The sequence below is a fragment of the Corvus moneduloides genome, chromosome 2, assembly GCF_009650955.1.
Source record: "Corvus moneduloides isolate bCorMon1 chromosome 2, bCorMon1.pri, whole genome shotgun sequence".
Taxonomy (NCBI): domain Eukaryota; kingdom Metazoa; phylum Chordata; class Aves; order Passeriformes; family Corvidae; genus Corvus; species Corvus moneduloides.
The window spans coordinates 44,041,189-44,068,365 of NC_045477.1; the positions used below are offsets into that span (position 1 = coordinate 44,041,189).

Below are 27,177 nucleotides of genomic sequence, written 5' to 3' on the forward strand. Positions count from 1 at the left end.
AAAAAAAAAAATGTTTGTATAGCTTCAGTGCTATTTTGACATGTTCATGGATGGCTTTAAAATAAGCCGTATGTGCAGTGTACTACAAATACCTGGGCTATCAACTCAGCAAGCTTAGCTGTCCAGTTTTATGGGCTTCCTTCCAAACGAGTGAAACTGTCAGTAGACTCAAAGGACATTCTTGTGTTTGTAACACATACTACAGAAAACATCTTTTGCTATGGGGGATTTAAAAGAGGGAGTTGTTGTGAAATTAAAAAAAAAATTCTAAAGCATCCCATGACAAAGGTTTAGAAAGATTCTGTACTTTTATTTTTTCCTTTCTTTAACGAAGTGATTTATACCACTAAGGCTTTGCTTCAAGGAAAACAGTTTTTTATAGAGGCCTTTGTATAACCAAGCACATAAGTGTTGATTTTTAAGTTCTACAGCTTACCTGCTTACATGCATAAATGCTATGCTGAGCTGAGGCCTTTTGATGCGGTCTGTGTTGGCTGTCATTTGATAGACAGGTTTTTTGGCATTATGATAACCAGTGTACACTGTAGCTAAGTTTTCAGGCTTTAATGAAATGTGCATGTTAACTGTCTGGGTCTAATGAAAGGTTAGTAGATGCCATTGAATCAAGACCTGTCACTGTATAGAGTATTACATAGTCATTACAGGTTATGTTAATTTGAATTATTTTATATGGTTGTTACACCACATGCCTTTAGACCAAAGATTTTAATTTTTTACTTGCAGATTACTTAAAAGGAGGAAAAAAAAGGTTAATTTGGAAAATTTGAACTTACTGAATACTTTCTTGCTGCTATCTTTCTTTGCCCTTTAGAAATGACCCATATGACATGGGTAAATAACTACTTCAAGAAACTAAGTGGCACTTCAGTATGTAGACTTTCTTAGTCTGATATATATGTATATTTGAGTTTTATATGGGGAGTTACTTTCAGCATAAACAAAACCCATAAATTTTGTGCATAAATTGATTTATAAGTTACCTCCTCTGCTTCCCCCACCTGCAGAGAGTGCTGAGTCACCAGGATGATACAGCTCTACTCAAAGCCTATATCGTGGAGTGGCGCAAGTTCTTCACCCAGTGCGACATTCTGCCCAAGCCCTTCTGTCAGTTAGAGATCACTTTGATGGGCAAGCAGGGCAGCAACAAGAAGTCCAACGTGGAAGACAGCATTGTTCGAAAGGTGAGTGAGCAGTACTGCCAGAGAGCTTTGTTGCACAGCTGGCCTCAGCAACAGCACTGAGAGGATTCAAGATGGAATTGCACCAATCCTGTAACCTGATGTATCACTTTGCTTTGGGAGAACGACCCCACAACGTTTTTGTTTTTCCCTCTCCACAATAGTTTGACTTTGTTTCCCCAGTTTGCTTTGGTTATTAACAGTTTCGTTCATGTGATTAAAGCTGGGGAAGGGGAGGAGCTTTGGGTTTGTTTGGGTTTTGAGGTTGGTTTTTTTTTAATTATGACTTGAACCCTGGAATGGCAAATAGTTGCAAATTCATGTATTTTTTCTATATCTGTGAGTAGTGAGTGTACCTGTACAGATAAATGAATAGTTCTTCTGCTCCTGGTTTATATCCCTTGGCCAGAATCTTAACTTGGGCATATATCTGCATTTTATAAATGACCCATTAAATGCATTTTGAGTTAAATATAGCTATTGATCTCCTAATTCCCCCTTTTTTTTTCCAAGCAGTCATAGCAGTGTCAGTCATATCAATGACAAGATGGGACATACAGAATCTTGTGGATATGATCATTTTACTGTTTCATATCAAAGACATAAAGAAAGTTTAGGGCTCTGAGTATGGAGTGCTCAGTATTGAGTCCAGTGAATAATGGTCCTGTAAATTGCTTTAGTCTTTTATTACAAGAACAAAGCATACCAGCTGTAAAGTGTTGTCCTTTAACATTATTCATTTTCCCTTTTCATTGCAGAAAATACCTGTAGAGAAATGAAATTTCTCTAGCAGTCTTTCATTTGGTACTGAAGATCATTTTAATTGTTCTTCTGTCTTCAGGATGGGAAGAGCAAAATAGTTTGAATTCCTTACGTTGGGCAAAGTTCTATTCTTTGCCCTTCGTTATGTCCCAGGCTTGCTCAGCAAGTGTTTTAAAGGGTTTTAGTACCTTGACACTCCCAGGCAGGGCACAGGAGAAGACAACAAACTTCTCAGGACATTGAACAGCAAACTTTTATGAGAGGGAGAAAGATAAAGATCAATAAAGATCAATAGTTACCACCTGGGATCCAGCACAATCTTAGCTGCTGTAAGATCCAGTGCAGTGGGACACCTTTATCTGCTCTGGTCCCTCCACACAGATGGGGCTTCCACTGTGCCAGTAGTTTGGTAGCCACTTTGGGGCTGGCCCAGAGGCTCCAGGCTCCAGTGGGTGGGGTGTGGAGCAGTGCACCACCCCACCCTCACAGAACTTGCCCTACCCACCCTCCCCAAACACACACTTTAGTTGTTTTGAGCTATTAATCATTTCTCCATTCTCCTTCACCCTCCTATTTTGACATCTTGTCCTCTGTACCTCTTGAAGAAAAGGAAAACAGCAGCCGAGAGGAATTGCCACCTCAAATTACCTTTATAGTTTTCATTGTTTGTTGGAGAAAACACATAATCTTAGACTCCCCAAGATTTGGCAAACCTGAGCTCTTGACTCTGCTTTATGCAGAAGGTAGGAAAACTAAGAAATTAAAGAAAAAGAAACAAGATAGAGTGGACAAAGTAGTGAGGAGAATCTAAGAGAAAGAACTGGTTTCTAACAATTCAGATTTTAGTCAGGACTGAAGCAGATGGAGGTATCTTGTCTCTCATATGTGGTCCAGTTAGGACCAGCCTGTGTCTGGAACATGAAAACCCGGAGTCTCCAACCTGTCTCATTATTTCATATTCACTGCTGAAGGTCTTGTTTATAGCATCATTCTCTGTTCTAAAAAGTCCCTTGTGGAAACCCTTCCCTTGCTTGAGAAGTTCTTCATATAGTCACCCAAAGTGACGTGTTTTCCTTCAAATATCTCTGTAAAACTTCCCTATCCGTAATGTGTAGAAGCACTTTGACCATGACAAAGCTGTTAATGTGCATGCCAGGTTGCTTGATATTCTCACTGTTTCTTCTCCAGTTTTCACTCACTTCAGCTCTTTTAAACAGTGCAACATAATGTTTACATCAATAAAGTTAAAATAATGAGAAAGTAATTGGGGAAGTAATCAAATAGAGTTTTGCTTCTGTGAATGTTGCAATGTTTTAAACATTCTCTTCCAACACATAAGACTCCAGTGTCAGAAATGGAAATTTAGCTGAGAGACAGTTACGGAAAAAATTAGGAATAAAGTATGGTAAACTTAACTCTCTTGAAATCTTGACTTTTATTAGGTGCTAGCTGTGTTAAAATCTAAAATTTACAAAGCAATAATGGAATAAGATCATCTAATCTTTACTATTAACTTTGCCATGCAATGTTGTATTTTTTAGTAAGCTTATTCACAGTCATGAGGTAAAGTTTGCATTAGTAAATTTTATTATTCCAACCTGCTTTCCACTGCCAGTGTAGACTGACAAATACCATGCTTAAATTACATTCATAGCAGTTGCTGTCAAGTTTGTAGATACTTTTAAGTTTGAGCTTTCTTCTAAAGCAATGAAGTGGCCTTACTTTGGCATAATTTCATTGGGTATTCAGTATCATATAGAAAGAGCCAGATCCAGCATCTGAGGGCAAAAAAAAAACAAAACTGCAGTAACTTGAAGACTAAAAGCAAACAAGGATGTTTAGCAAATATGTAGCATGCTGCAAGTATTTACTACTGAACAGCTAAAGGGGCTTAGGTGGGCACAGGTATGGTGGTCAGGTGTAATGCAGTGCATTTACAGCAGCATCAGTAGCAATCACCAAAAATAATGAATCACACAATGGAATATAAAGGGACACAGTGAGTGATGAAGATTTTGAGAAGAGCCTCCATAAATAATTTTAAAACTTTGCAGTGCTTAGATGAGATCTGGAGTTTTTTATAAACTACATATGCATTACTTGCATACTGAATTTTCTTGTTGGATTAATGCAATTTAAAGCCATCAGTCGTCTTCTTTACGTAACTATGGTGTTAGTTGAGTTTTTAGTTTTGTCTAAGACTGCACCTGCCAAATGGTGAACTATATTTAGGTGTTTGCCTCAAAAGTAGCCCCTGATATTGCAACTTCTGACACATTGTGTTGCTGGAAAAGTTACTTGACTGGTTATCAAGAACTGTAGAAATAATACAGAATAATGGAATGAATACATGCATTCAAGACTCATTCCCCAGCTGTTCAGTTACATAAAGTAAATTTAGCATGTGGACTGAATATGATTTCTATAACAAGTTCAGAGCAAGATCAAGTTCTAATGTAGCTGAACTGCTGTGTATGACCTGAAAATTACATTATTAATTGCTCGATTTCTGTCTCTGAGCTCTTGTATTTTTTTGCACAAACTTAGGTCTGCGTGTACCTTTCTGACAGGATTTTGTTTTTCTCTTCCTGATATGCAGCTCATGCTAGATACGTGGAATGAATCCATATTTTCAAATATAAAAAATAGACTTCAGGACAGTGCAATGAAGCTAGTTCATGCTGAAAGACTAGGAGAAGCTTTCGACTCCCAGCTCGTTATTGGAGTTCGAGAATCATATGGTACGTCTTGCACACACCAATCTATTGCCTCCTCACTTGAGTAAATGAATTTTCTTCATACAAAGTTGGCAGTTGTGGTGGTAGGGTTGAAATTATCTCAGCGTTTTGTATTGATTTTTTTGTTGTGCTTGTTGATACATGATACCAGTTAAATTCTGTTTATAATCTTTAGCTTCTAAGTGGTTTACCTGTGTATCAGTTACTGCACAATCAATGTTTTCAAAGAGAAGACTACTTTTTGACCTTTTGGGGTTGCAGCTATAACTTAGTCTGTAGTCCTTTACATACTGTTTCTGATTTCTTAGACAGTTTGAAGAAGAAATGCTAAACAGGCTACATTTAAGACTTCCAGTCTTTTTCTTTGTTGCAGAACAGATCTGTGTATCTGAAACTTCTGTGATGTTTCATCATTGCCTGCTGCTTTTGAAAGCTTTCCAGCACGTTGAACTAAACTTGTGGCTAATACTCTCTGAGATAGCTTTTTACAGAAGTCAAGTTCTAACTTTTTTTTAAAGCCTATTCCATTTAATGACTATTCATTTCTCTGTAACAGTTGAGAGGAAAGTGGAAACTCTTTCTCAAATAGTGCAAAGCACTGCAATAAGCTCACTGTCTCCATTCTTGTAAAACAGGAAAAAAAGTCTGAAATGGAGACATTGTGATTCCAGGAACAGTGTCTAAGAGAAGCTTTTTGCTCAGTCAGATAGAGAACTTCTCCCTTTACTGGACACTATTCTGAGCTTTTTATTCCTTCCTTACAATTTTGCAGTTTTATGTGTATTTATGGTTACCATGTTTGAATGTTGAAGTGCTGGAGCTAAGTATGAAGTTTGTTTCTAGTTTCCCTTGATTGATCTGAATGGTTTTGGGAGCAAAGATTGGCCAAGTTTGGTTACCTTTGTGATCGGAGTCCATTTATTGCGATATTTCAAATTGTTCAATGCAACCTTTTAATACAAGTCTCACTCTCTCATTGAAATTTGCTTATTATTAGCCACATAAATTTCCAAGACTTGAGAGTAAGTTTGGACTTTCTCTTTGCAGTTAACCTTTGTTCTAATCCTGAAGATAAACTTCAGATATATCGGGATAACTTTGAAAAGGCATATTTGGATTCAACAGAGAGATTTTATAGAACACAGGCTCCTTCTTATTTACAACAAAACGGTGTACAGAATTATATGAAATATGTAAGTAAAAATTCTGTTGTACCTTTATACTGAAAGTGTTAGTACTTAAAATGATTGCTGTTCTACTTTTGCACAGGCAGATGCTAAACTAAAAGAAGAAGAGAAAAGAGCACTACGATATTTAGAAACAAGACGCGAATGTAACTCTGTAGAAGCAGTGAGTATAATGTGTAGAAAAATCATGTGTTTCATATTTATATAGTATTGTACTGCAGGGTTTAGTTTTGTGTTACAGTATTATTTGATACCAGTAAATTGAAACTGTTAATTTTGTGGTTTTTAATCATAAATTATTTGTTACAAAAACATGTATTACTTTCCAGTCTGGTAATCTACAATTTCTGCAAGTATTTTAACATTACATGTAGATCAAAACTTAAAACTGAAGGGCAGGTTTTTATTCAGGTTGGTTTTTGTTCTTTCATTTTGAGTTAGATATGGTGGTTTTTTTTCCTATGCTTAACAGTGGATGAGAATCATGTTTGAAAATAAATGGGCAAGTCTGTTTGGCAAAGGGTTTCTCAGTACTCATTGAGAATACCTGAAAGATTTATTGTTCATTGCAATCAAAAGGAGCGATAGAAATTTCATTAAAGCTGTAATGTATTTCCTCTTAGGCTAAAATATGGCCATTTAATATAAAAGATCGGTTTTCTTTTTATTCCTTCCCCTTCTTGCCTCTTCAGCAATTTTTTACACAGTTCAGATTCTAGAGGAAGATTTAACTGCAGTGAATAGTTCATAATTGTCTGTGTTGAAATTAGTTCAGGAAACAGGTTATTTTAAATAAATACCTTTTAAATCTGATAATTTTTTTGCAGTGGATCAAAATGTGCTTTACACCTTTTGTTAAGCTGTGAATCATTCGTTTTGCACAGGTATAAACTGTTATACTGCTGGTATAAAGAGGCTGACAAAAGAGAGATGGTCCTGACGTGTACAGGCTGTTTCTGTTCTAGATCTAATGCCTTGTTCAAGCCATCCAGCCTGGTCCAAATAGGGTATGCTGGAATGAGAACTATTCTTAGCTCTTGGATGTATACTTGGAAATGAAGTAGGGTAGTTACTGTTCCAAAAGTGGTGACTCCCTTGAGAGAAAAGAGCCGACAGAAATACTAAGCTCATTAATGGTTTGGAGGAGACTTTACCACATTTACTAAGCTAAACATTTTGAAGAAGTGTGGTTCCTGTATAGATTCTATTCGAACTGCACATACTTTTTTGAATCAGTGAATGAGTTTATGGTTTTATAGAGCTAATTGTTGAGAGCAGGTTAAATTTTGTGTCATGGCAAACTCGAGACACATCAGACTTCGGTGTTCAGATGGCTGCTTGAGCTAATCCTGTGTTTAATATATTTCAGCTCATGGAGTGCTGCGTCAATGCCCTGGTGACATCTTTTAAAGAGACTATTTTAGCTGAATGCCAAGGCATGATCAAACGAAATGAAACAGAAAGTAAGTGAAGCTTCAAGAACAGTGCGGGGTGAACCTTGCATGAACAGCATAAAAATAGATTTGTGTGTAGATATATCAAATTACTGTTTTTAATAGATGGTGGTAGTGTTTCATATAAAAATATTATTGCCCATGAGCAGTCCCACAAAAAATTTCCATCATTGGTTCATATTTTTTCCTATCACTTTTGAAATCTATGTCCACAATACTCCTAATTTGAATGAGTGGATAGTTCTCATCTTGTTTCAAAGAGTATGTAGTGCTCTGTTTTCTTTATTTTTTCCTACACTTACTTTCATCATGTTGACTAACTCTGGTAAATACTACATATGTTTTCACTTTCTATTTGAATACTCCAGATACAAACATTTCTTCTTCATTTCACCCCGCTACCTCTTTACACCTGGAAAAAAAGTGAAGCATCTCCTTATAAAAGCTTTTTTTCTGAAAGGCAGGGAGAAATTTTTCTTACTCTGATTATTGATGTAGGACCAGTAGGTTAAGTTAACAAAATCTCTGCAAGATGTTCATGTGGTTTTATAGCCAGTATGTCAGTGTGAGTATTGAAAGTTAGCTCTGCATGCCTTTTGAAAGTTTTCAGAAGTTTTTTTTAACTCTGCTGCCGGAAGTTGAGAGTTTAGTGTGATTCAGAAGTCTTGTGTTGGTCCTGTATGATAAAAGAAACTTGATATGTCATTAAAATGTTATAATTCAGGTAGGAAAAATGAAAAAAAAAAAGTTGAAATCACAGGTTAATTTTTCTTTGAAGTTTTGGTATCCAGCAGCCAGGGAATATTTAGTAATGTCTTATGAGGTTTTCATTTCTATTGAAATGAGAAAACTGTTTTATGACTTAGAATATTATAGAAAACACTCACTTCTAAAGGCAGCATTTAAGAAAATATTTGACCTCAGAACTATGTCATACTGATCTGTTCATCTAGCAGCATGATTTCTGGCAATAGTCCAGAGCTAAATGTAGAAAGCCGTGAAACTTCTTACAAGTATATGTTACAGCCTTTGGGAGAATGCAGGAGGCTTATGTAAATGCAGAGCTTCAGAAGGGTTCATCTACAGGCACCAAAGGATCTTTCTTTAGAAACCTGTTGAAATATTCACACAGCCCTGTCTTGTGGCTGTGTCTGTCCTCTGATAGTGCTTGGTTGCAGAGCACTTCCGTTTAGTCTGTCACATCTGTTTAAAATGCTTTAATGAAGGGTGCAGGTGCAGATGACTGAAATGTAATTAAAGACTGGAGCTATACATAGTAATGTATACATCTGATAGTGTCCCCTGCTCTGCTTTGCTTATGCATGTGACTTTCTGATATTATCTGCCACAAAGAATTCAGTGATGTTGTCTTTATTAAACACCACTGACAAAAAAAGGGCTGTTTTGGTGGGGACTTCTGGCTATGAGCTGGGCACATAGTCTTGTTATATTAAGTAATATTTACATGCTGTGCAAAGACAGGAAGGAATAATGTTTTCCAGCTAAAAACTATCAAAAATGTCATAGCTTGCAAAGACTTTAGAACTGACTTACAGTGGTTTTGTTTGCTTATAGTGTTGGGGAAGGGAGGCCTAAATTTTATTTTTGGAGTGCAACAGAAACAAAAAGTACACTTGGCTTTCCTGAATACAGAATGAAAGCAGACTTTAAGTGCCCCAACAAGTACAGTATGAATTTCTTTGCTCTTCAGTGTCGTAATGTATTCTGAGAGAAATTCAAGTGAAATACTCCATTTGCTTTTGTTACTTTGAAATCTGTCTTTGAAGAGTTTATGGTTTTTTGGGTCCTGCAGTCTTAGGGGTGCACCTGGAGTCTTCCTTTGCTACTGATTCTTAAGAGAAACCACTGATTTTTTTTCTCGAAGTATTTATGCCATCACTACTGTACAGAAACAGATGTAGAGCCCTTTAACATACCTTTTTGTTTCACTTTTTCTGCCATCTTTTCCTCCCTCTTACTCTTTTTAAAAGATCCAGTAAAAGTTGAGGGAGCTTTTTGGACTTTTTCTATGTAAAATGATGCTGCCATTTCTTACAGTAGATCTAAATTGCACTGAGAATGCCTCCGACTACATGTTGGGGTTTTTTCCTGGTTCCTGAAATCCTGTCATTCAGCCCATTGTGAGTTGTCTCTAGTACCATTGCAAGTTCTTATTCAAGGTTGTTTGTAGTTTCCATTCTCTAATTTGCATTGCTATGTTCTAAAAGGATTTTTTTTTTCTTTGTACTTCTCTATTTGCTTCTGCAGCAGCTGTGGAGATACAGATGATGGTAGTATATTTCATCCTCAGTGGTGACACGATCTTGGTGTTTGTTGCTGACAAAAGTAATGCAGAGGAGAAAGCAAAGGCGGGGCCTCTGACTTTTCCCCTTTCACAGTAGACATAACATTGAGGAACTAAGTGAATCTGTAATTTTTTTTCTATCAAAAAAAGAATCAGAGTCCACTTGTTCTACATGAAGCAAAGTCCTTTGCCGTGTTGAGTTCAAATCTCTGTGGTCTCTTTACAACAACCTGGTGACCTTAATCCCAGTGTTCTTCGTGGACAGCTTTGTCAAGATGATTATTGATGTTTCAGTAGCTTTTTTTTTTTTTTTTTTAAAAGCAGTATTGAAATATCTTCACAAAAAGTAGACAAATAAAGCACATCACTTTTTGAAGTTTTTAAACAGTAACTGTGAGAAAAACTAAAACTCTGAGGGAAGAAGAGTTCACTGTTTGCATTAGTCAGTTTTGGTTACTTCAGAACTTTGCAAACTTTTAACTAAAACAAAATATTGTAAGTGGTATTGAAACATACACAAAGACAGGTTTGTTTGGCTTTAATTTAAAATTTTGAAATGTCTTGAATCCATACAATTTCCTGCATAAGTGCCTGTAGGCTTCCAACTGAGAAACATTCTTGCCAGGGATTTGAAGGCAGTTAGAACTTGGACTTAATCCAAATGGTCGTTGGTTTTAGGGAGGTCTTATTCAAGCTTGGGATACTATATGCATTAGCATACTATAGAAAATACTGTATGCGTAAGCAAGTATTAACACTGCAATAAATGTCTCTTTTTGCCTTCAAAAGAATCCTCTTGGGGGACCAGAGTTAAAACAGTACTCAAGATCTCTTTCTTTGTAAGAGACCGATTGGATTATCTATTCTTCAGATATTTAATGTTCCACTTGAGACATGCCTAGGAGAAATGAAGTGTATTTGGCTTTTATACAGATCTTTGACTGGTGGCTTCATCAGTGTTTGTATCTTTCAGAGTTGCATTTAATGTTTTCACTGATGGATAAAGTTCCGAATGGCATAGAGCCTATGCTAAAGGATTTGGAAGAACATATTGTTAGTGCTGGACTTGCAGACATGGTAGCAGCTGCTGAAACTATTACTACTGTAAGTATATTGGGTTTTAGTAAAGTAACAACAGGAAAACAACTTTGCAGAAGTTACATATTCTCTATTTGTGGGACAAATGCATGAATGGAAATAATTTTACGAGATTTTGTGTGTAGAGATCAAATTTTGATCCACTGAAAGTTTTAAATGTCTAGGATAGCTTTTTATTCTTTGTGTTTGCAATTGTAGCTTTAAAAAGTGAATCTAATTTGCAGTAAAGGTTATAAATTAGGTGCATGGGATGCTTATAAAATACAATTGTGTTAGAATCTTAATTTTAAAAGCCTAATTAATTTTTCCAGAATTCTAACTTCCTGATGAAATTTGCTTTCAATCTAAGAGTGGTTGTTCATTGTGGAAATTATAAGGATTTTTTCTGCACTGTATTTTTTCAGCTTTTTATCATCTGGTTTTTTTTCGGGTCTGGGAGGCCTAGGTGTCTGCAGCAGTTAGGATGTGGCATGTGTCTTTTATTGGTCCTTCAAAACATCCTTTAAAATAAAATGTTATTGTATAATATTTGAAGTTATAGATTTTTATCTTTTTTTTGTGTATTGGAAATACTATCTTGAAAATCTGTGTTTAGGCCTACATGCTGTAGAGCTCTTCAGTACAGAGACTAAAGATAAAATGTATGTTCATAGTATGCAGGCTTTTGAGGATTCAGCATTTTTGCAGATTAGGGAATTAATGTATGCTCACACTGAATTCTGTGGAGCCCTTTTTTTTAGTTTGGTTTTTGCCTCTTTAGGATTCTGAGAAATATGTAGAGCAATTGCTCACGCTATTTAATCGGTTTAGCAAATTGGTTAAAGAAGCTTTTCAAGATGATCCAAGATTTCTTACTGCCAGAGATAAGGTATGTGTTTCTCCTGGTCTTTTGTTCACTATAAGAATTGTTGCAATTTGTATTATGATGTCTCCAAAACCCTGTGCCTATTCACTGTTAAATTTAGAACCTGCTGTTTCTCTATTAAATATGCAGGCTAAAATATTGATGAAACTTACTATCAACTGAGTAGCTTTTAATTTCTGTTGTAGTCCTGCATAAAGATGCATGCATTCAGCTTTGTAATGTTGTAGAGCACATTAGAAGATAACCTTTGTATTGAGAACCTGAGTGTCCGATTCAGCAATAATTTGTGTTTAGAATTTACTATGTATTTGTCTCATGACTTCAGACGTCCAACCTGCTCCATGTAATCCCTTCCTAAGTTGTTGTTTAAAGGAAACTAGTATGGTAGTGGAAAAGAGGAAAACTCAATACATCAGTTTACTGGGAAAGTGAGTCATAGAATTTGAACTCTCAAACTGAAAATAGAATCTGCAAGCTTTGGGATAATAAAAAAAAATTGAATTAATTTAATGTTACAACAGTGTAAAAAGAGATAATCTTTGCAATTCATATCAGAGAAAAATTGAGTGAAGCACCAATAATCTAATTATTTTTCAGGCATACAAAGCAGTTGTGAATGATGCTACAATATTTAAACTTGAATTGCCATTGAAGCAAAAGGGGTAAGCCATGTAAACTTTGTGCAAATCAAGGTTTTTAAAATGTCTCTTCAAAAAGTAATGCTGTGTTTAAAAGGGCTTTGTGTTATTTGCATTATGGAATTTCAGATTGCTTACTGACTTCTGGTAAGACTCTTTTCGTGTGGAAGTAGATCAGTGAATAGCAGCCTGGTTCAACTTAAATTTATTTGTAGTACTTGGGGATCTGTTCTTTTATACTATGAGTCAGTTTGTTAGCTGAAATTCATAATGGCTTCCTGGATTATTAATTCCAAAAACCTCAGCTGTATAACTCTGCCACAACTTCAGCAAAGGTCCTGGGGAAAAATGAGGCAGTAATCTTCATGGGAATAACTGTGGCTGATTAAGGTGTAACCATCCACAAGCTGTTTTCCACCTCCTCTTGTTCCAGTTGTGAGTGTGACCTGTCCAGCTGTTGCATTTTTGTTTCAGTGCAGGATTAACCAGGTTAGTTTAAACAGCTTCGAGTAGATTAGGCAGACCTGCGTGATTCAAGAAGAAGGACCATGCTTACAGTGCCTGCTCTGCTAACTCAGCCAAGAGAAGGTAGCAGTCAGTTGATTGTTAACATTTACCATGTGATGTGCCACTTGAGTAGGAATTTGTAAATATTTAGGTGCTTGGGATTGCTTATATATAGTTTGTCACCTGATTTACTACGGAAACAAAGCTTGTGTAGCTGGGCTGCCAGCTTCCCTTTCCAGTTGCTTCTAGTTAGGGGTGGATGGTTATAAATATCTGTCCAGCATCTTGGTTCGTATTCCGGGTTTGGTCTCGGACTAATGGCAAGTCAATTCCCCTGAATAGGGATTAGTCTTTCTCCTTATATTTATTGGAGGAATGCTGTCACAAAAGACTGGATCCTTGCTTTCTATACTTTGCGTAGGTGTAGGTAAGGTAGAGGAGTTTCCTAGGTATCTTCTAATGTTTTGTTTCCCCTGAGACCATCCAAATCGATACCTCATTCAAACTGTTTCACTCCTAAAGTGAACCCTGCCTAGTGGTTTCTTAGAAACCACTGTGATAGTGATGGTCTTCTGTTCAACATTCTTCTTCCCAAGCACTTTGAAGTTGTCTAGATATGCAGCCTGGTTTGAGCAAAACAAAACTTTATCTTGCTTAGTCTTTTGTAATAGCCAAAAGGCTTGTGATCTGCTTATACTTCAAATGGTCTTCAGAGGGCAGAAGACACCTTGCGAGCTGCTTCATGAATTAAAAAAAAAAGGACCAGTTGTCTGAAGAATGTTAGCTCTGTCTATACTAATTGGTGAGAGGGTGAAATGAGCAAGAAAACTGGATTCCTGAGCTTGCTTTCAGCCCTTGGGAGCAGCAGTCAAGTTGGTGCCATCTGACTCTAGGGATAGGGATTGGTCCTTGCCATACGGTTTTATTTACCAGTCTAGAACATGACCTGTGCTTGATGATTTTTGAAGAACCACAGTTTGCCTACTGTAGCATCTTGTTCAACTTTAGTCTGCATTTAGTCTCCAAGCTGTTAGTCCATCCTTTATAGCTGTGATGAAATAATTTTATCCTGTTACTATGTGGTAGATGTGTTGAGATTTGCAGTCTGTGAAGTGTGGTGCAGGAGGCTGTTCTTGAGACCTCAGTACAGCATACTGAGGAGATGAGTGAAACATTTCACTGTAGCATTTTTAATTCTTTACTGGAATACTTCTTTCCATGCAATATTTAGTTGTTTCAAACTGCAGTTTCACCTGCATCTTTCATTGTTACAGTTCTAAAATTATAATTAGTTAAAATAATCAAGCTGTAGAAGCTGTCTAAAAGTGTTTGGCAGTATTTATTCTTTCAAGAAGAAAGGGCGTTATCCCTAATTTTTCATTAGTTTAACAAGGTTATAAATTCACCACCAGGATCTTTGCCAAGGGGATCAGGAGAGAGTGGTCTGTCTTGTTAACAATGTAGTCACTCCAGGATAGCAGGGTTCTGTATGGTTTGAAGATATATTGTTCTTTTTTTATCTAGTGTTGGATTGAAAACACAACCTGAATCCAAATGCCCTGAGCTTCTTGCTAATTACTGTGACATGTTGCTAAGAAAAACACCACTAAGCAAAAAACTAACCTCTGAAGAAATTGAAGCAAAGCTTAAAGAAGTGGTATGTTTTTGCCTTCTATTTCTCAGTTACTCTGAAGAATGAATTTGTTTGTTTTATTTCCTTATGTGGGTTGAGGCCTTGATCTTCAAAAGCAGTTATGCGAGGTGTAATAGTAGAGAAAAGAGTTTATGTTATCAAGTGTGTGTGTGTGTGTGTTTAAATATTGTAAATCATCCAGTGTTTCATGTCTCCTGTGTCAGTTCACAAAATTGGTATACTAAATTAATGCCTATATGACACTGTAATGTATTACAATAACTAATATTTGTCTAGATAATAGTCCAGGAGATTTTTACATACCAGTGTCAATGTCTTTTTTGATTTAAGAGAATTTCTTGATGTTTGACAAATGAAGAAGTTGAAGGTGTGATATTATGAAACATTCATTGCTGATGCCTGTGATAGTATTAACACAGTTGCTCCTAAGGCAATGTCAAGTAGTCTTTTTCTACTCATAGTCTACAGTGCATTAGATCAGCATTCAAAGACATGTCTGGTTGCCAGTGCAAATAAATATATTAAACTCTATTTTTGACAGCTTTTGGTACTTAAATATGTACAGAATAAAGATGTTTTCATGCGATATCACAAAGCTCACTTAACAAGACGTCTGATATTAGATATATCAGCAGATAGTGAAATTGAGGAGAATATGGTGGAATGGCTCAGAGTAAGTAGCATCACATCTTTCTTTGGTTGTGCCTCATGCTTGTGGTTAATTAATATTCCACTCTTGAACATAAATATCTTTCTCGCTTAGGTGAGTTTCATCTTTAATAGCGGGCCACTCAGGGCATCTTGTTCTTCCCTTCTATCACAGTACTTTGTGAAAGTAAAACAGTTTAACTCTTCTCTAATAATGGCAGTGATAGATTTAAAAATGTTTCACATACAATTATCTAAAGGCATCATAGATTCCATATGCAAATAAGCAAAATGCAGTGTACTTGTTTAGATATGTAAATAATTTGAGATCCATTCTAATTTTGAATTTTTATGTAGATTAGAGTATTATTTGCATGCCTTAAACATTCCTTCAAATCTCAGAACTTACGGATTCCTTAATGCATGCATACATTCTTCAGAAATTGAATTTCTTTAAAAGGATCATCATATGCCCTTAAGGGATAACTACTTATGATCCATGCTAAAAACCTTTTATATTGCATTGCAGATTCACTATTACTGTAAGGTGATTATACCTGTATACTTTTATGCTCTTAATTTATTCAAGCTTATTATTTTAAAAATAAACCTTTTTGTTCATAGTTTTCTATGTCATATTTACTGTTCTGTTTGTTTATGTAGGAAGTGGGAATGCCAGCAGACTATGTAAACAAGCTGGCTAGAATGTTCCAGGATATCAAAGTGTCTGAAGACTTGAATCAGGCCTTCAAGGAAATGCACAAAAATAATAAACTTGCTTTACCAGGTATTTTTTTCAAATTATTTGCTCTTTTTAATTTCTTTTGGTGAAAAATTATGTTAAATTTTAAGTTAAAAATGATGTCAACTGCAGGTTGAACACAGTCTCCATGACATTGTTGCCCCTAGACTGGAAGTGTCTGTAGACTCTGCTTTCTCCTGCAGTTGATACTAGAGCTATATCACTCTCTGAGTTGTGGGTTTTCCTTATGAGCAATCTTACCAATACAGATTCCCTACTCTTTTAGACAAATTGCAAGCAGGGGCTTGAATTGACATCAGCCAGGTGTGAATGCCTGAACTATCTCCTCCTTTCATGCCCTCATTATTCTTCAAGTGCTCCATGCTGTGCTCCTCCTTTATCTGCCAGCGGGAGAACTGGATGTGTGCTATGAAGAGCTTAAATCACATTCTGAAATTGTTTCACTGATGAGGGAGGCTGAGGAGCATCAATTATTGGACTTGCCATGCTGAAAACCCTTGAGTAGTGCTTATAAGCATCAGCTGTAAAGCTGCACCAGTGTTTAAGGAGCTCTTCAGTAGCAAGCCAAAAAAACAGGTTTCAATCAGTGCTGCTGGCAGAAAGCCAGTGCTGCATAGAGTACCTTAATGTTTAAGTAGGTAGACACCCTGCAACTTTCTGAAAATTCAGTCCTCCATAATTGTGTTCAGAGTAGGAAAAAAACCCAAAACATTTTGGTTTATCTATCTGTTATGCCTAGATTCATATAATCCAATATCATCTTACAGCTGACTCTGTGAATATTAAAATTTTAAATGCTGGCGCCTGGTCCCGAAGTTCTGAAAAAGTGTTTGTCTCACTGCCCACGGAATTAGAAGATCTCATCCCAGAGGTCGAAGAATTTTATAAAAAGAATCACAGTGGTAGAAAACTCCACTGGCACCACCTCATGTCCAATGGAATTGTAAGTGTGCAGTTTTCAGCGTATCAGTCTCGATGACTGTATTCTCTGTATTTATAACAGTAAGAAAGCTTGTGATCCAGACAGGCTTATAAGTAAAATTTTCATCCTCTTCACAGATAACCTTTAAGAACGAGGTTGGCCAGTATGACTTGGAGGTAACAACATTTCAACTGGCTGTGCTGTTTGCATGGAACCAAAGACCCAGAGAGAAGATCAGCTTTGAAAATCTTAAACTGGCAACTGAACTCCCTGATGCAGAACTTAGGAGGACTTTATGGGTATATCCCTTTCTCTTGGAACAGATTGCTTCTTGATTTCTGTACTCTGAAATACAGGATTAGTATTTTTAAAGCACTGTCTGATAACACTTTGAAACTGAAACGTGAATGCCTTTCTTGGTAATTAATCAGTTGTAATGCTGGCTCCTTGCACTACTGCTGAGCACACACAGTATTTACATTAACACGTTCTCTCAACCCAGTATTACTTCACAAACTTTTGGAAACTACAAGAATTTTTTGACCATAAAAAGCTGCCTAAAGCACAGAGTTACGATTGTGTTTTGTCGAGTGGGTCTGGTCTAATTCTAGGAAATTAGTGACACCTGATAAATATATGTTACTTAAAAATAACTTCAGTGTTTGCTTTAGCAGACTTCTAATTATTTAGCTCACGAATAAAGAGAGAAACCACGTAAGTCAGACTTAACACCACTTCTGTAGCCGTGAGTTCGTGTGTTTTACTGCTTTGTATGATTTTGTTTATGCTAACCCATTTCAGAAGGAGATTTGGTAAACTGTGTCCCCCCTCTGATTTTACCAGTTCCAAACAAGGCTGTGTGGTTCCCTCACTACAGTCTGCACAGCAGTGAATTATGGTCTTAGAAAGTAGTTGTTTCCATTTAGAAAGTCTGGTGTTTTATTTTCATTCTTTCTCCCCCTCCCCTTTTCTCTGTAGTCTCTTGTAGCATTTCCAAAGCTGAAACGTCAGGTTTTATTATATGAACCTCAAGTCAATTCACCCAAAGACTTTACAGAAGGAACCCTCTTCTCCGTGAACCAGGAGTTCAGTTTAATGTAAGATGATGTTTGAAAAGTAAAATAACAATGTACTATTTTATAACTAAAGGAATTCACTTTAACTTAACCTGTATTCTTGAAAGTTTTCAAAATTCAGCTAGATACATGCTTTGCTGCCCTGTCCTCATTTAGTTTTGGCAATAGTCATGCTTCAAGTAGGTGATTGGACTTGATGACCTACAGCAGCTCCTTCAAACAAATATTTCTATAATTCTAATCCCTGTGAAATTAAATTTCTTACACATCTAAGGATGAGGTGCAAAATTGGAGGCTTTGCCATGTTCCAGTTAGCAATAACTCCATAAAATTTCATGGAAGACAGCCTGTGATCAGAGCACTAGTGTTGTATTGATTATTACGTGCACGCAGAATTTCAAAAATGGAGTGATAAGTTAAAAAGAAGTGAAACTGCTTTAATAATATGGTGTGCTGTCAAGAGCCAGGATTTTTAGTGTGGCTCTCACCAGCGAGGAGTGTCTTTATTTCTGTGAGAATTGCAGGACTCTTTTACTGGTGCTTTGAAATCCTTTGAGCACAAGATAATACAAAGACAGAATATCCAAGTGGTACATACTATGTTCAGCGTGTTTTACTTGCGCTTCTGCCTGCCTCTGTTGTCAGTGACTATGATGAGAACTGGCTCCTTGCTAGTAACCTCAGATTCTGTGCCTCATTCTCAGTAGCAGCTGGACATCTGGATCTGTGGAGAAAGAGATAAGTGACAAATCTGCTTTCCTGGGGCTTAGTTTCTTGTCCAGGGCCATAGTGCTTTTTCCTGTCATCAGGATTTTGAGCTCTGAGAAATGATGAGAGGACATGACAGAAGACACAGGCTGTAGAGATAGTTCGTGGGTGACCACTGGAGAATGCCATCAGCTTTCTTGGTTGCAGTAGCTGGGTTTTGTCCCAGATGGTTCTTTGATGGAATATTAACTAGTCATATTTCCTGAACTTTGTTGTAAAAACTTCCTTCAAAGAGCCCCACATTCATATAATTAAATTGAAATCTATTTTTCTGAAATTTTATTGTTTCAGCTGCTGGATTTACTTGTAATGCTTGCTAGCATTATTTAGGTTTCATTGTGTGGAGACATTGGCATTGAGTTCTGATCTGTCAGACAGCTCTCTCGCTGCTGCAATGCTGATAACCTATAAGTATCTGATCTATCATGGTACTCCTTGCTGCTGTAATTTAAGTTTACCAGGAATTCTGTAATTGAAAGTGTTTGTTTATTTTTTTGCTTACTTTCATGCAATACAACTTTTTTCAGAAAAAACGCTAAAGTTCAGAAAAGGGGCAAGATAAATTTGATTGGTCGATTACAACTTACTACAGAGAGGATGCGGGAAGAGGAGAATGAAGGAATAGTCCAGCTAAGGATATTGCGAACCCAGGCAAGTAACCTGCCAGAGCAATACAAAATTCCTCTATTTCTTTTGTTGCATTATCATTACTGTAATTTGTTGTATTATCATTACATGCTGTCCACAGTTGGATGTTGATGTATGAAATGGGTGCTTTGGAATCCCATTGGAAGTCACTTCTGCTATATGACTCTAGATCCTTGTGAATACCTGATTTTGGATGTGTGTTCATGCACTTCTAGTTGTCAGCCTCCTGTTCTGAAGTACCAGGTCACCATCTTCAAAGAGGACAAAGCAGATATTGAGCAACAGTGTGGTTGTGGGTGACAGCACCAGATTGATAAAGTTGAGTGACACTGGCCACCACCACGAACAAACAGCGTTGCTGATCTTGGTATCTCTAGTCTCAATGAAGAGAATAATCTTGGAGGTGGGATCACGCCGTGGTAACAGCACTACGACTTTGGAGAGGCCTTCTCCTTAGAGGAAAAGTTGAAAAGTGCATCTTGGCTATACAAACTGCAGCTTCCTGCTCTGTGGTTGATAGTTCTTCAGTCAGCTACTCATGTCAAATCTTTTGAGCTGACAGTTTTAGAAAAGCCTGATTTTTTTTCTGGCATCAGGAATCATTACCTACAATGGAGCCTCAAAAATCCCATTTTACCTTCAAGTTTCAGGTCTGTTCTGTCAGTCAGGTTGGATTGCAGGCCATGCACACTGTGAATTGTACCACCTGATGTAACATTATGATGTGACCATTCTGGGAGCAGCGGGATTAATGCCTGGTTGTACTTCTGAAATGAGTGAGACGTTCACAAGGTATATCATAAGTCACCTAGGAAACTGCAACTTCTGCTCAGGGAGTGAATGAACATCTGGTTTTAGTGAGTAATTCACACTCTAGGATAGGATTTAGCTCCTCCTTTGACTGGAATTGTCTTATATCTCTTGCATCTTGACAGTGCTTCATTCTTTTCCTTTATCAACTTCTTTATAAAAGCAGTTCTGTATATACATAGACTAAAAAATGCAGCATATTTCTATTTTCTAGGGAAAAATATAGATTTCCTTGCTGTCTTCCCTTACCAGGAGCCTCCTATTAATGCTGTGTTCATTTGTCACTTCACCCAGACATTTAAAAATATTTTTCTTTTCTTCTTGTCCCCCACCAGGAGGCTATCATCCAAATAATGAAAATGAGGAAGAAAATTACTAATGCCCAGCTTCAGACTGAACTGGTAGAAATATTGAAAAACATGTTCTTGCCACAAAAGAAAATGATAAAAGAGCAAATTGAATGGCTTATAGAGCACAAGTATATCAGAAGAGATGAGTCAGATATCAACACCTTTATATACATGGCATAATTGGAGGACTCTGCGGGATGCTGAGAACATAAATGGAAGGGTGCTTGGACAGACAGCTCAACAGTTTGTGCTGCAGAAGGACTTGTTTTGACTTTCGTTACATATTAAAATCCCTGCCTTACCTTACAGAGGACTATATTTTGCCAATCTCATTCAGCTAGCATGATGGCATTCCCTTCATGTTGCACACTTTTAACAGCATGCTGTTTTGTGGGAAACTTGCATTCATGAAGAGCCCATTGTGAACTTTTTAAAGTAGATTCAATTTACACCCACCAGGAAGAATACAGATTTGGTTTTTAGATGACCAGTACTTGCACAAGGAAAAAATACTCAAATATTCATGCACTGAGGAACTGCTATTAGTTTTGTTTTGGGTTTTTTTTTTGTTTTGTTTGGTTTTGGGTTTTGGGTTTGGTTGTTTTGTTTTTTTTTTTTTTTTAATGCAATTAGGACTAGAAGTAGCACTTTCACTTTTGTGTTTTGGATCAAGAGAGTAATGTACTGTCCATCTCGGATCCTTTTCATGTAATAATATTCAAGAGACAGACACATGCATCGCGACTGATATGTATTTGTTACAGTTAAAACCTGTTGGCTAGAGTAGTGCTTCAATCTAGTAACTGGATTTTAATAATTGACACATTAAGTGACACAGAAGTAATTCCAAGTCATCGGTGATATTTTTCCCTAAGCAAGAGATGATTGTTTTTTAAATTGTTTCCTCTAAACAAGTCGATATGTTGTTACCTCATATGGACAGATGATTTGCTACAACCCTTTTTGACAAGGTAAAGGTTTCTTGAAAGATACTTCACTATAAAAGCAGTTTTCATGGGCGGGCCTGCTATATGAACAGAAATATTAAGTGTATTTCCTTTTACATTTAATATTTATATTCCAAATATTTCAGTATGACTACATATATCAGGATGCATTAAAGAGTAATTTATGCTCAACTCCCCCAGAAAGAGAATAACACTTGAAGATCCCAGTACTATTTCCTCAGTGGTAACTTTTATATACATCCAAGGTTAATCCAATTGGACTAGTCAACATCTTTATATGAAAACCAAACCCTCTGCTTTTTATTTTGTAACTGGTAGGGTAGGAAATACACTTCTAATGAAAATGATACAACGCTAAGGAAAAGTACTGTGTTTAGTGGATGCAGAGAGAGTGCCAAACACGCATCAGGAATCTCAACTTCTTAAAGTTACCTCTTCCATTCTCAATCATCTGAAGTAGTCATTTGGCACTACCCTACTCTCTGCTATTGTGAAATGTCCCAGCATGTACTGGAGCGATACCATGAGTCATAGGAGCAGAGTGCCTGTCTTAGGACAAAGGTAAGTTGCGCTTTACTCAGTTCTGTATGAATATTTCTTCTATAAATCACAAGTGTGTGAAGTTATTTTTTAATTAATGAGTTGAACTACATCTAAAGGCCTCATCTTTGGTGAGAAATGGGGAAGAGGATACCATTAACTTTAGTCAAAAAAGAAAGCTTTCCAGTAAGTAAGAGGAGGAGTTTTACTTTCACATGGTTACAGTAAAGTATGCCATAAGAGTGGTTGAAAAGCAAACTCTCCAAGAATGGCTGCTTGCACCCTTAAGCAGGCTGCGTGCTCTGTTACTAATGTAAATGCCAGTGTGACTGCCTGTGCACAGTGTGTACTTGGACATCTGTTTAAGTAAGAAATTTTTGGTAGTGAGGGTTTCATGACCAAGAGATTGCAAGAAATCAAGGCCTGGCCAATAACGATTGAAATTCTACAGCTTGTGTTACATGCTTTTATTGATACTCAAAAGTAGATGCTGTTTAAAAATATTGCATCTTTTATGTTGGCCCTGTGGTGTTGCAATTCAGAATCAAAAGCAAGTGGTGCTCTGTGTAGTTAACCAATGAAACTATTTGAACATCAGAAAACAAAATTCTAATAAAAAACTTTGTGCTGCAAGACTTTCAGTCTTTGTAACTTAAAAGTAATAAATGCTTACTTGGGATAACTGGGGAGAACATTACAGTCTGAGCACACTCTTCAACATGAAAAATTCCAACCCTTAACCAGAGAAAACGAGGTGTGAAATGGTCACACGAAAGAGCTGGCAAGGGTATAATGCTAATTTTGAAGCCATTGGTTTAGATTTGAGAGGGAAGTTTAAGAGACTGCATCTCAGATACAACTTAGGAAGTTGGAAGCTGGAGTGCATGCAGAAAGCAAAAGGTTGCTAAAAGCTAAGGAGCTACATGTTCCTTCAACTAATAAATACAATACAACCTAATTGTTACCTATATATTTTTCAAAACCTGGCATGGAAATAGAATTGGTAATGTGCCTATGACTTGGTCATTTTTCTTTAAATATATACCAGAAATGGATGTTGGGTTTTTTATGAAATCTGAGACAGACACCAGCAAATTTGTTAAAGATGCAGAATCACGTTTAGCGTCCTTCATCAGGTCACTTCACCAATATGCACTTAAAACTAGTATCACCTGGGGCAAAGGGAGATACCTGGGGTAAGCTTTCTTTTGGGGAGGGTAGAGTTCAGATCTAAATGAAAACTATTCCTCACTTGCAATATGGCAACAATGCACTTTTAAGGCTGCAATTTTTAGCTATGAATATATATGTCCAAAGACCTAGCTTAAGGAGGTGCTGCATCTGAAAAACACGTTGCCACACACACTGCCACGGTGAATAGCTAAGGAACGAAATCTGATGTAGAAAGGGTGGGGGGGAATTCATCCTTAATGGGTTTAATTAAGAAATACTGTTAAATCTTTCTCTGTCCCAACAACTTGATGAGAATCTCTTTCAATTCTGAAGTCTTCCATTTTCCTCTCTCCACAGTTGGTGTCCCTAGCTTCTATTTTTACTCATTTATCTTTCATTTGTTACGACTGTAATGCAGTTACATTTCCAAATGACAATGTGACTTTCTCATTTTTCACCTTTTTAAAATTAATATAAATGTTATGAATGTTCACATCTTGCATTTATCTGCATTGGGATGCCATTGTCCTGTAAAGTGCAAATTTTAAAAATACAATTGGCAAAAAGATTTGATAGTTTTACAGAAAGATTTGCTATCTCAAACTGTTTTCTATTTTCATCTAAATGACTGGGATGCTATCTTTGTAATTCTTTAAGGTCATATTTGTGAAATAAACAATACATGAAAGCTTTTCTGTCATATACACTATATGTAGTCTGGAGTGTTGAGCGAACTCAAGTTCCTGAGTTGTAATAACTATCTCCATATGGTATTTACAATTTTGAATGTGTGCCACTACCAAGATAATAATGCTGTACAATTTTGAATGGTGGTAGTTTCTGTATGGCAGTCCAGCTGAACTATTTTGATGTACTGCTTAATTTTTGAATTTTATTTTTTAAGTTGTATAATTTATTTTCTTGCAAAATAAAAATGTAATTTAAAAGACTACTCATTTAGCAAGGTATTTTGGTGTCTCACCCTATAAAATTTTAAAGTTGAATTCAGGTGCTGCTTCTAAAAAATGCCAAAGTATTAAATTTGCCTGACTTCAAATCCCAACATCTGTTATGATCAGAGTACTTTAAAAAAGAAGTGGATATTTCCAATTCTTTCCTTGTTAAAAATTTTTAAGTACTTAAAAGTTATATATGTAGAGCTATTTAGTTTTCTGAATTCTATTTAAAGATGAGCTGTAGTCTTTCAGTGTATCAAAGCCTGCCATGCCAAAAGTGGCTGGGAATTGCCTTAGTTTATGGCATTTTTAAAAAGAGTTATGTCTCTCTGCAACTTACTGGGATGCAGTTGGATTGCTGAATATTTTGGTTGATTTGTCTCTGAAGTTATTACAGTGTGTGTCACTGAAAGTTACCGGTGTTGCCATGAGATAGTTGGGACCTTCAGGTAGCTGATCCTGCAGTAAACAGTGATGTGGAGCAGTCACTTGCCTGAAGGAGTGCTTTTAATGTAATGGCTTTTCTTCTCTGCTTGTCCTTGCTTTTTAACGTGAATCTCTTTGTACATTTCAGCTCCTTTCCTTAAGTGCACCAGCTAACATCAGTGTTCTGTGCTTTCTGGTACATGCAGAGTTTAGAACTACTTGTATGGAATAAACAGCTATTTTTGAGTGACTGTTCGGTACTGCACGTGGCAGTTGGCCACCTGGCAGTTCTTGCAGGCAGAGTTTTGATGGCAGGTTGCCATTATTTCCAAACTTTTTTTCCCTCTGTTAGGGCAATACATAGTCTTTCACAATGGTTTTCCAGGTGAAGTTGTTCTTTAGAAGCCAGTTGTCGCAGGAGTTCCTTGCCTGAATCAACTCCTACCACTGTAAATTGATCATGGTTTAGGTAGAATCATTGACCTAAATACAGAAGGCTAAACCTGGTTCATTCTTCTGATAGTGTGAGAATGTGGCTTTACTTTCTTCTTTGCTTTGCCTGTCAACATAGAATCATAAATTGTTTAGGCTGAAAAAGACCCTTAAGTCCAACCATTAACGCAGCGCTGCCAAGTGCACCACTAAACTGTGTCCCTGAGTGCCACATCTACACATCTTTTAAGTACATCCAGGGATGGTGGCTCGCTCACTTCCCCGGGCAGCCTGTTCTACTGCTTGACAACTCAAGGCCATTTTTTTATTATTTGGTAGAAGAGACCAACCCCACCCCCCTTGGCTACAACCTCCTTCCAGGAAGAGTGGTAAGGTTCCCACTGAACCTCCTTTTCTCCAGACTAAATACCTCCAGTTCCCCTCAGCTGCTCCTCACAGGACTTGTGCTCTTGATCCTCTCCCTGGACATCTCAACATCTCTAGGTAGACTTGGTGCCTTGCATTTGTTCCTCATTTATTTTAGTGATGGAGATCCACTATGGAAATTCAGTTGGATACTGTACTTCAGCTCCTGCATGCAACCTGAAACACCCATAAGAAAGAACAGCTGGAGGCACAAATGGCAGCTGCTGCTTCCCTCTGCGGATCCGGGACACACCAAAGTAAGTGCTTTCCCTGCTTTTCCCTGGTGAGCTAAGGAAGAGAGCACAGTGTGACTGTTTTTAATAGTTTGTGACTGAACACCTAAAGTTGGTGACTTTGAAGTAAGTACATTATAGTTGTTCTTGGTGAGAAGAGATGCTGAAAAAATTAAAGAAGGGAATGCAATGGAGGTTTCTTCCTGTTTTTAAGACCATAATATTATGTCTCATATTACGTACATACAGTTCATGATTTGGCATCTACTGCAGTCGCTGACTTCTGCTACTGAAGACATTAAGGAAATTAGCACACCTCCTGCATTTCTTGGAGCAGGCACTTGGAACTTATCTCAAGCTGAGGTAAATATGTGGGATTTATTGTTCCAAGCAGTTATGCTGGATGGCAATAAGCCTGCTGTCCCAGATGGAATTCAGCCATTGCTTCAGAAGGAATAGAAGTGTGAAATGGAACTCCGGACAAGATGTGTCACTTAGCCCTACACCCAGCTTTGGTGGCAGGGGACTGGTAGGTTGCCACACACCAAAAGCTGTGAAGGAAATCAAAGTGCCATGGATCTGGGGAAGCCAGGGCTTCAGCTGGGAGAGGAGAATTCAAACATGTGCGACTGGGCTTTACAAAAGCAGAAATGCAGAGAGTAAGGATTATTTTTCACAGAATCACGTAACAAAAGCACTAGGGCTACTTGACAAGACCAGCAGAAGATTGGTTTAAGATGCTATAAGAGGACGTGTTTCTGGGGGCTGCAGCTCCCCGCTAGCAGCAAGTTCAAAAAGGGCTAGACAAATTCATGGGTTAAAGATAATAGCCAAGCATGAAGGTTCTAACTTCACTCAGCAGTGAAGGTGGGAAAGCACCTTGCTCTTCTGCTCGGCCTCAGGCCGGGGCTGTGGCAGGCGCTCCTCTCCTACAGTCTCTATGGAAATCTCTAATTCTTCTAAATAGGAAATATCCTGAAAAATCTTAAAAGCCCTCCTCAAGGAAAAGGGCTGAAGAGGGAGGGGGGGAAAAAGGGAACCAATTACTAAAAGCAATAGCAGAAACAGGGAGAAGGAGGAAGATGTATGAAGATCACTGGACCAGGACCAAAGATGTAAAATGTAGGGTAGCACGCAGCAGAGCAGCCTTGTCAGTGCTCACCATCTCCTGAAACTGTGCAAGCAGTCCCTGGCTGCTGCCTCGTGAGGGGGGACACAGATCCCTCAAGCAAAAAGGTTTCTTCCCTACTGCTGCTCCAGCTTTCTCCTGCTGGTGGTGTGGCTGGCGTGGCATCAGGCAGGGAGGGTGTAAATAAGCTGATGTGGGGAAAGAGCAGCCCAAAGGACTGGGACAGGGACTGAACCACAGTGGCTTCTACCACAGTGGTACTCGTGCACTTAAGAGATAGCTGCTGTGACGGCTTTTTGTTTGACGTATTAAAGGTATTTTTTTCTGGTTGGTGGTTTTTTGGTTGGTTTGTTTGTTTGTTTATATTGCATTAGAGGATTTGTATCCTGAAATATATTTCCTAGCTCTGGGGAGGGACTCTTTCTTTCCTTCTCTTAGTTTCTCCATGCACTGCAGTTCGTACACAGCTCCAGGCTAACTTTTAAACTTGAATTTCAAGAAT

The 27,177-nt window shown here is 37.5% G+C and overlaps 1 protein-coding gene across 4 annotated transcripts in view; it reads left to right on the forward strand.

Annotated features, from left to right (window-relative positions):
* The window catches only part of CUL5 (cullin 5), a 34,440-nt gene extending 10,661 nt beyond the window's left edge, over window positions 1-23,779 (forward strand). For 3 of the 4 annotated variants that reach the window (XM_032099315.1, XM_032099314.1, XM_032099313.1), the window contains 16 exons: window positions 1,026-1,202; window positions 4,561-4,702; window positions 5,747-5,892; window positions 5,969-6,049; window positions 7,256-7,349; window positions 10,619-10,749; window positions 11,504-11,611; window positions 12,206-12,270; window positions 14,278-14,410; window positions 14,949-15,080; window positions 15,719-15,842; window positions 16,586-16,761; window positions 16,878-17,039; window positions 17,719-17,837; window positions 19,112-19,235; window positions 20,378-23,779. In XM_032099315.1, coding sequence (XP_031955206.1) covers window positions 1,026-1,202; window positions 4,561-4,702; window positions 5,747-5,892; window positions 5,969-6,049; window positions 7,256-7,349; window positions 10,619-10,749; window positions 11,504-11,611; window positions 12,206-12,270; window positions 14,278-14,410; window positions 14,949-15,080; window positions 15,719-15,842; window positions 16,586-16,761; window positions 16,878-17,039; window positions 17,719-17,837; window positions 19,112-19,235; window positions 20,378-20,572 — 2,109 coding nt within the window. In that variant the 3' untranslated portion in view covers window positions 20,573-23,779. The other variant, XM_032099316.1, reaches the window with a different exon arrangement.
* Window positions 23,780-27,177: the final 3,398 nt, after the last annotated feature.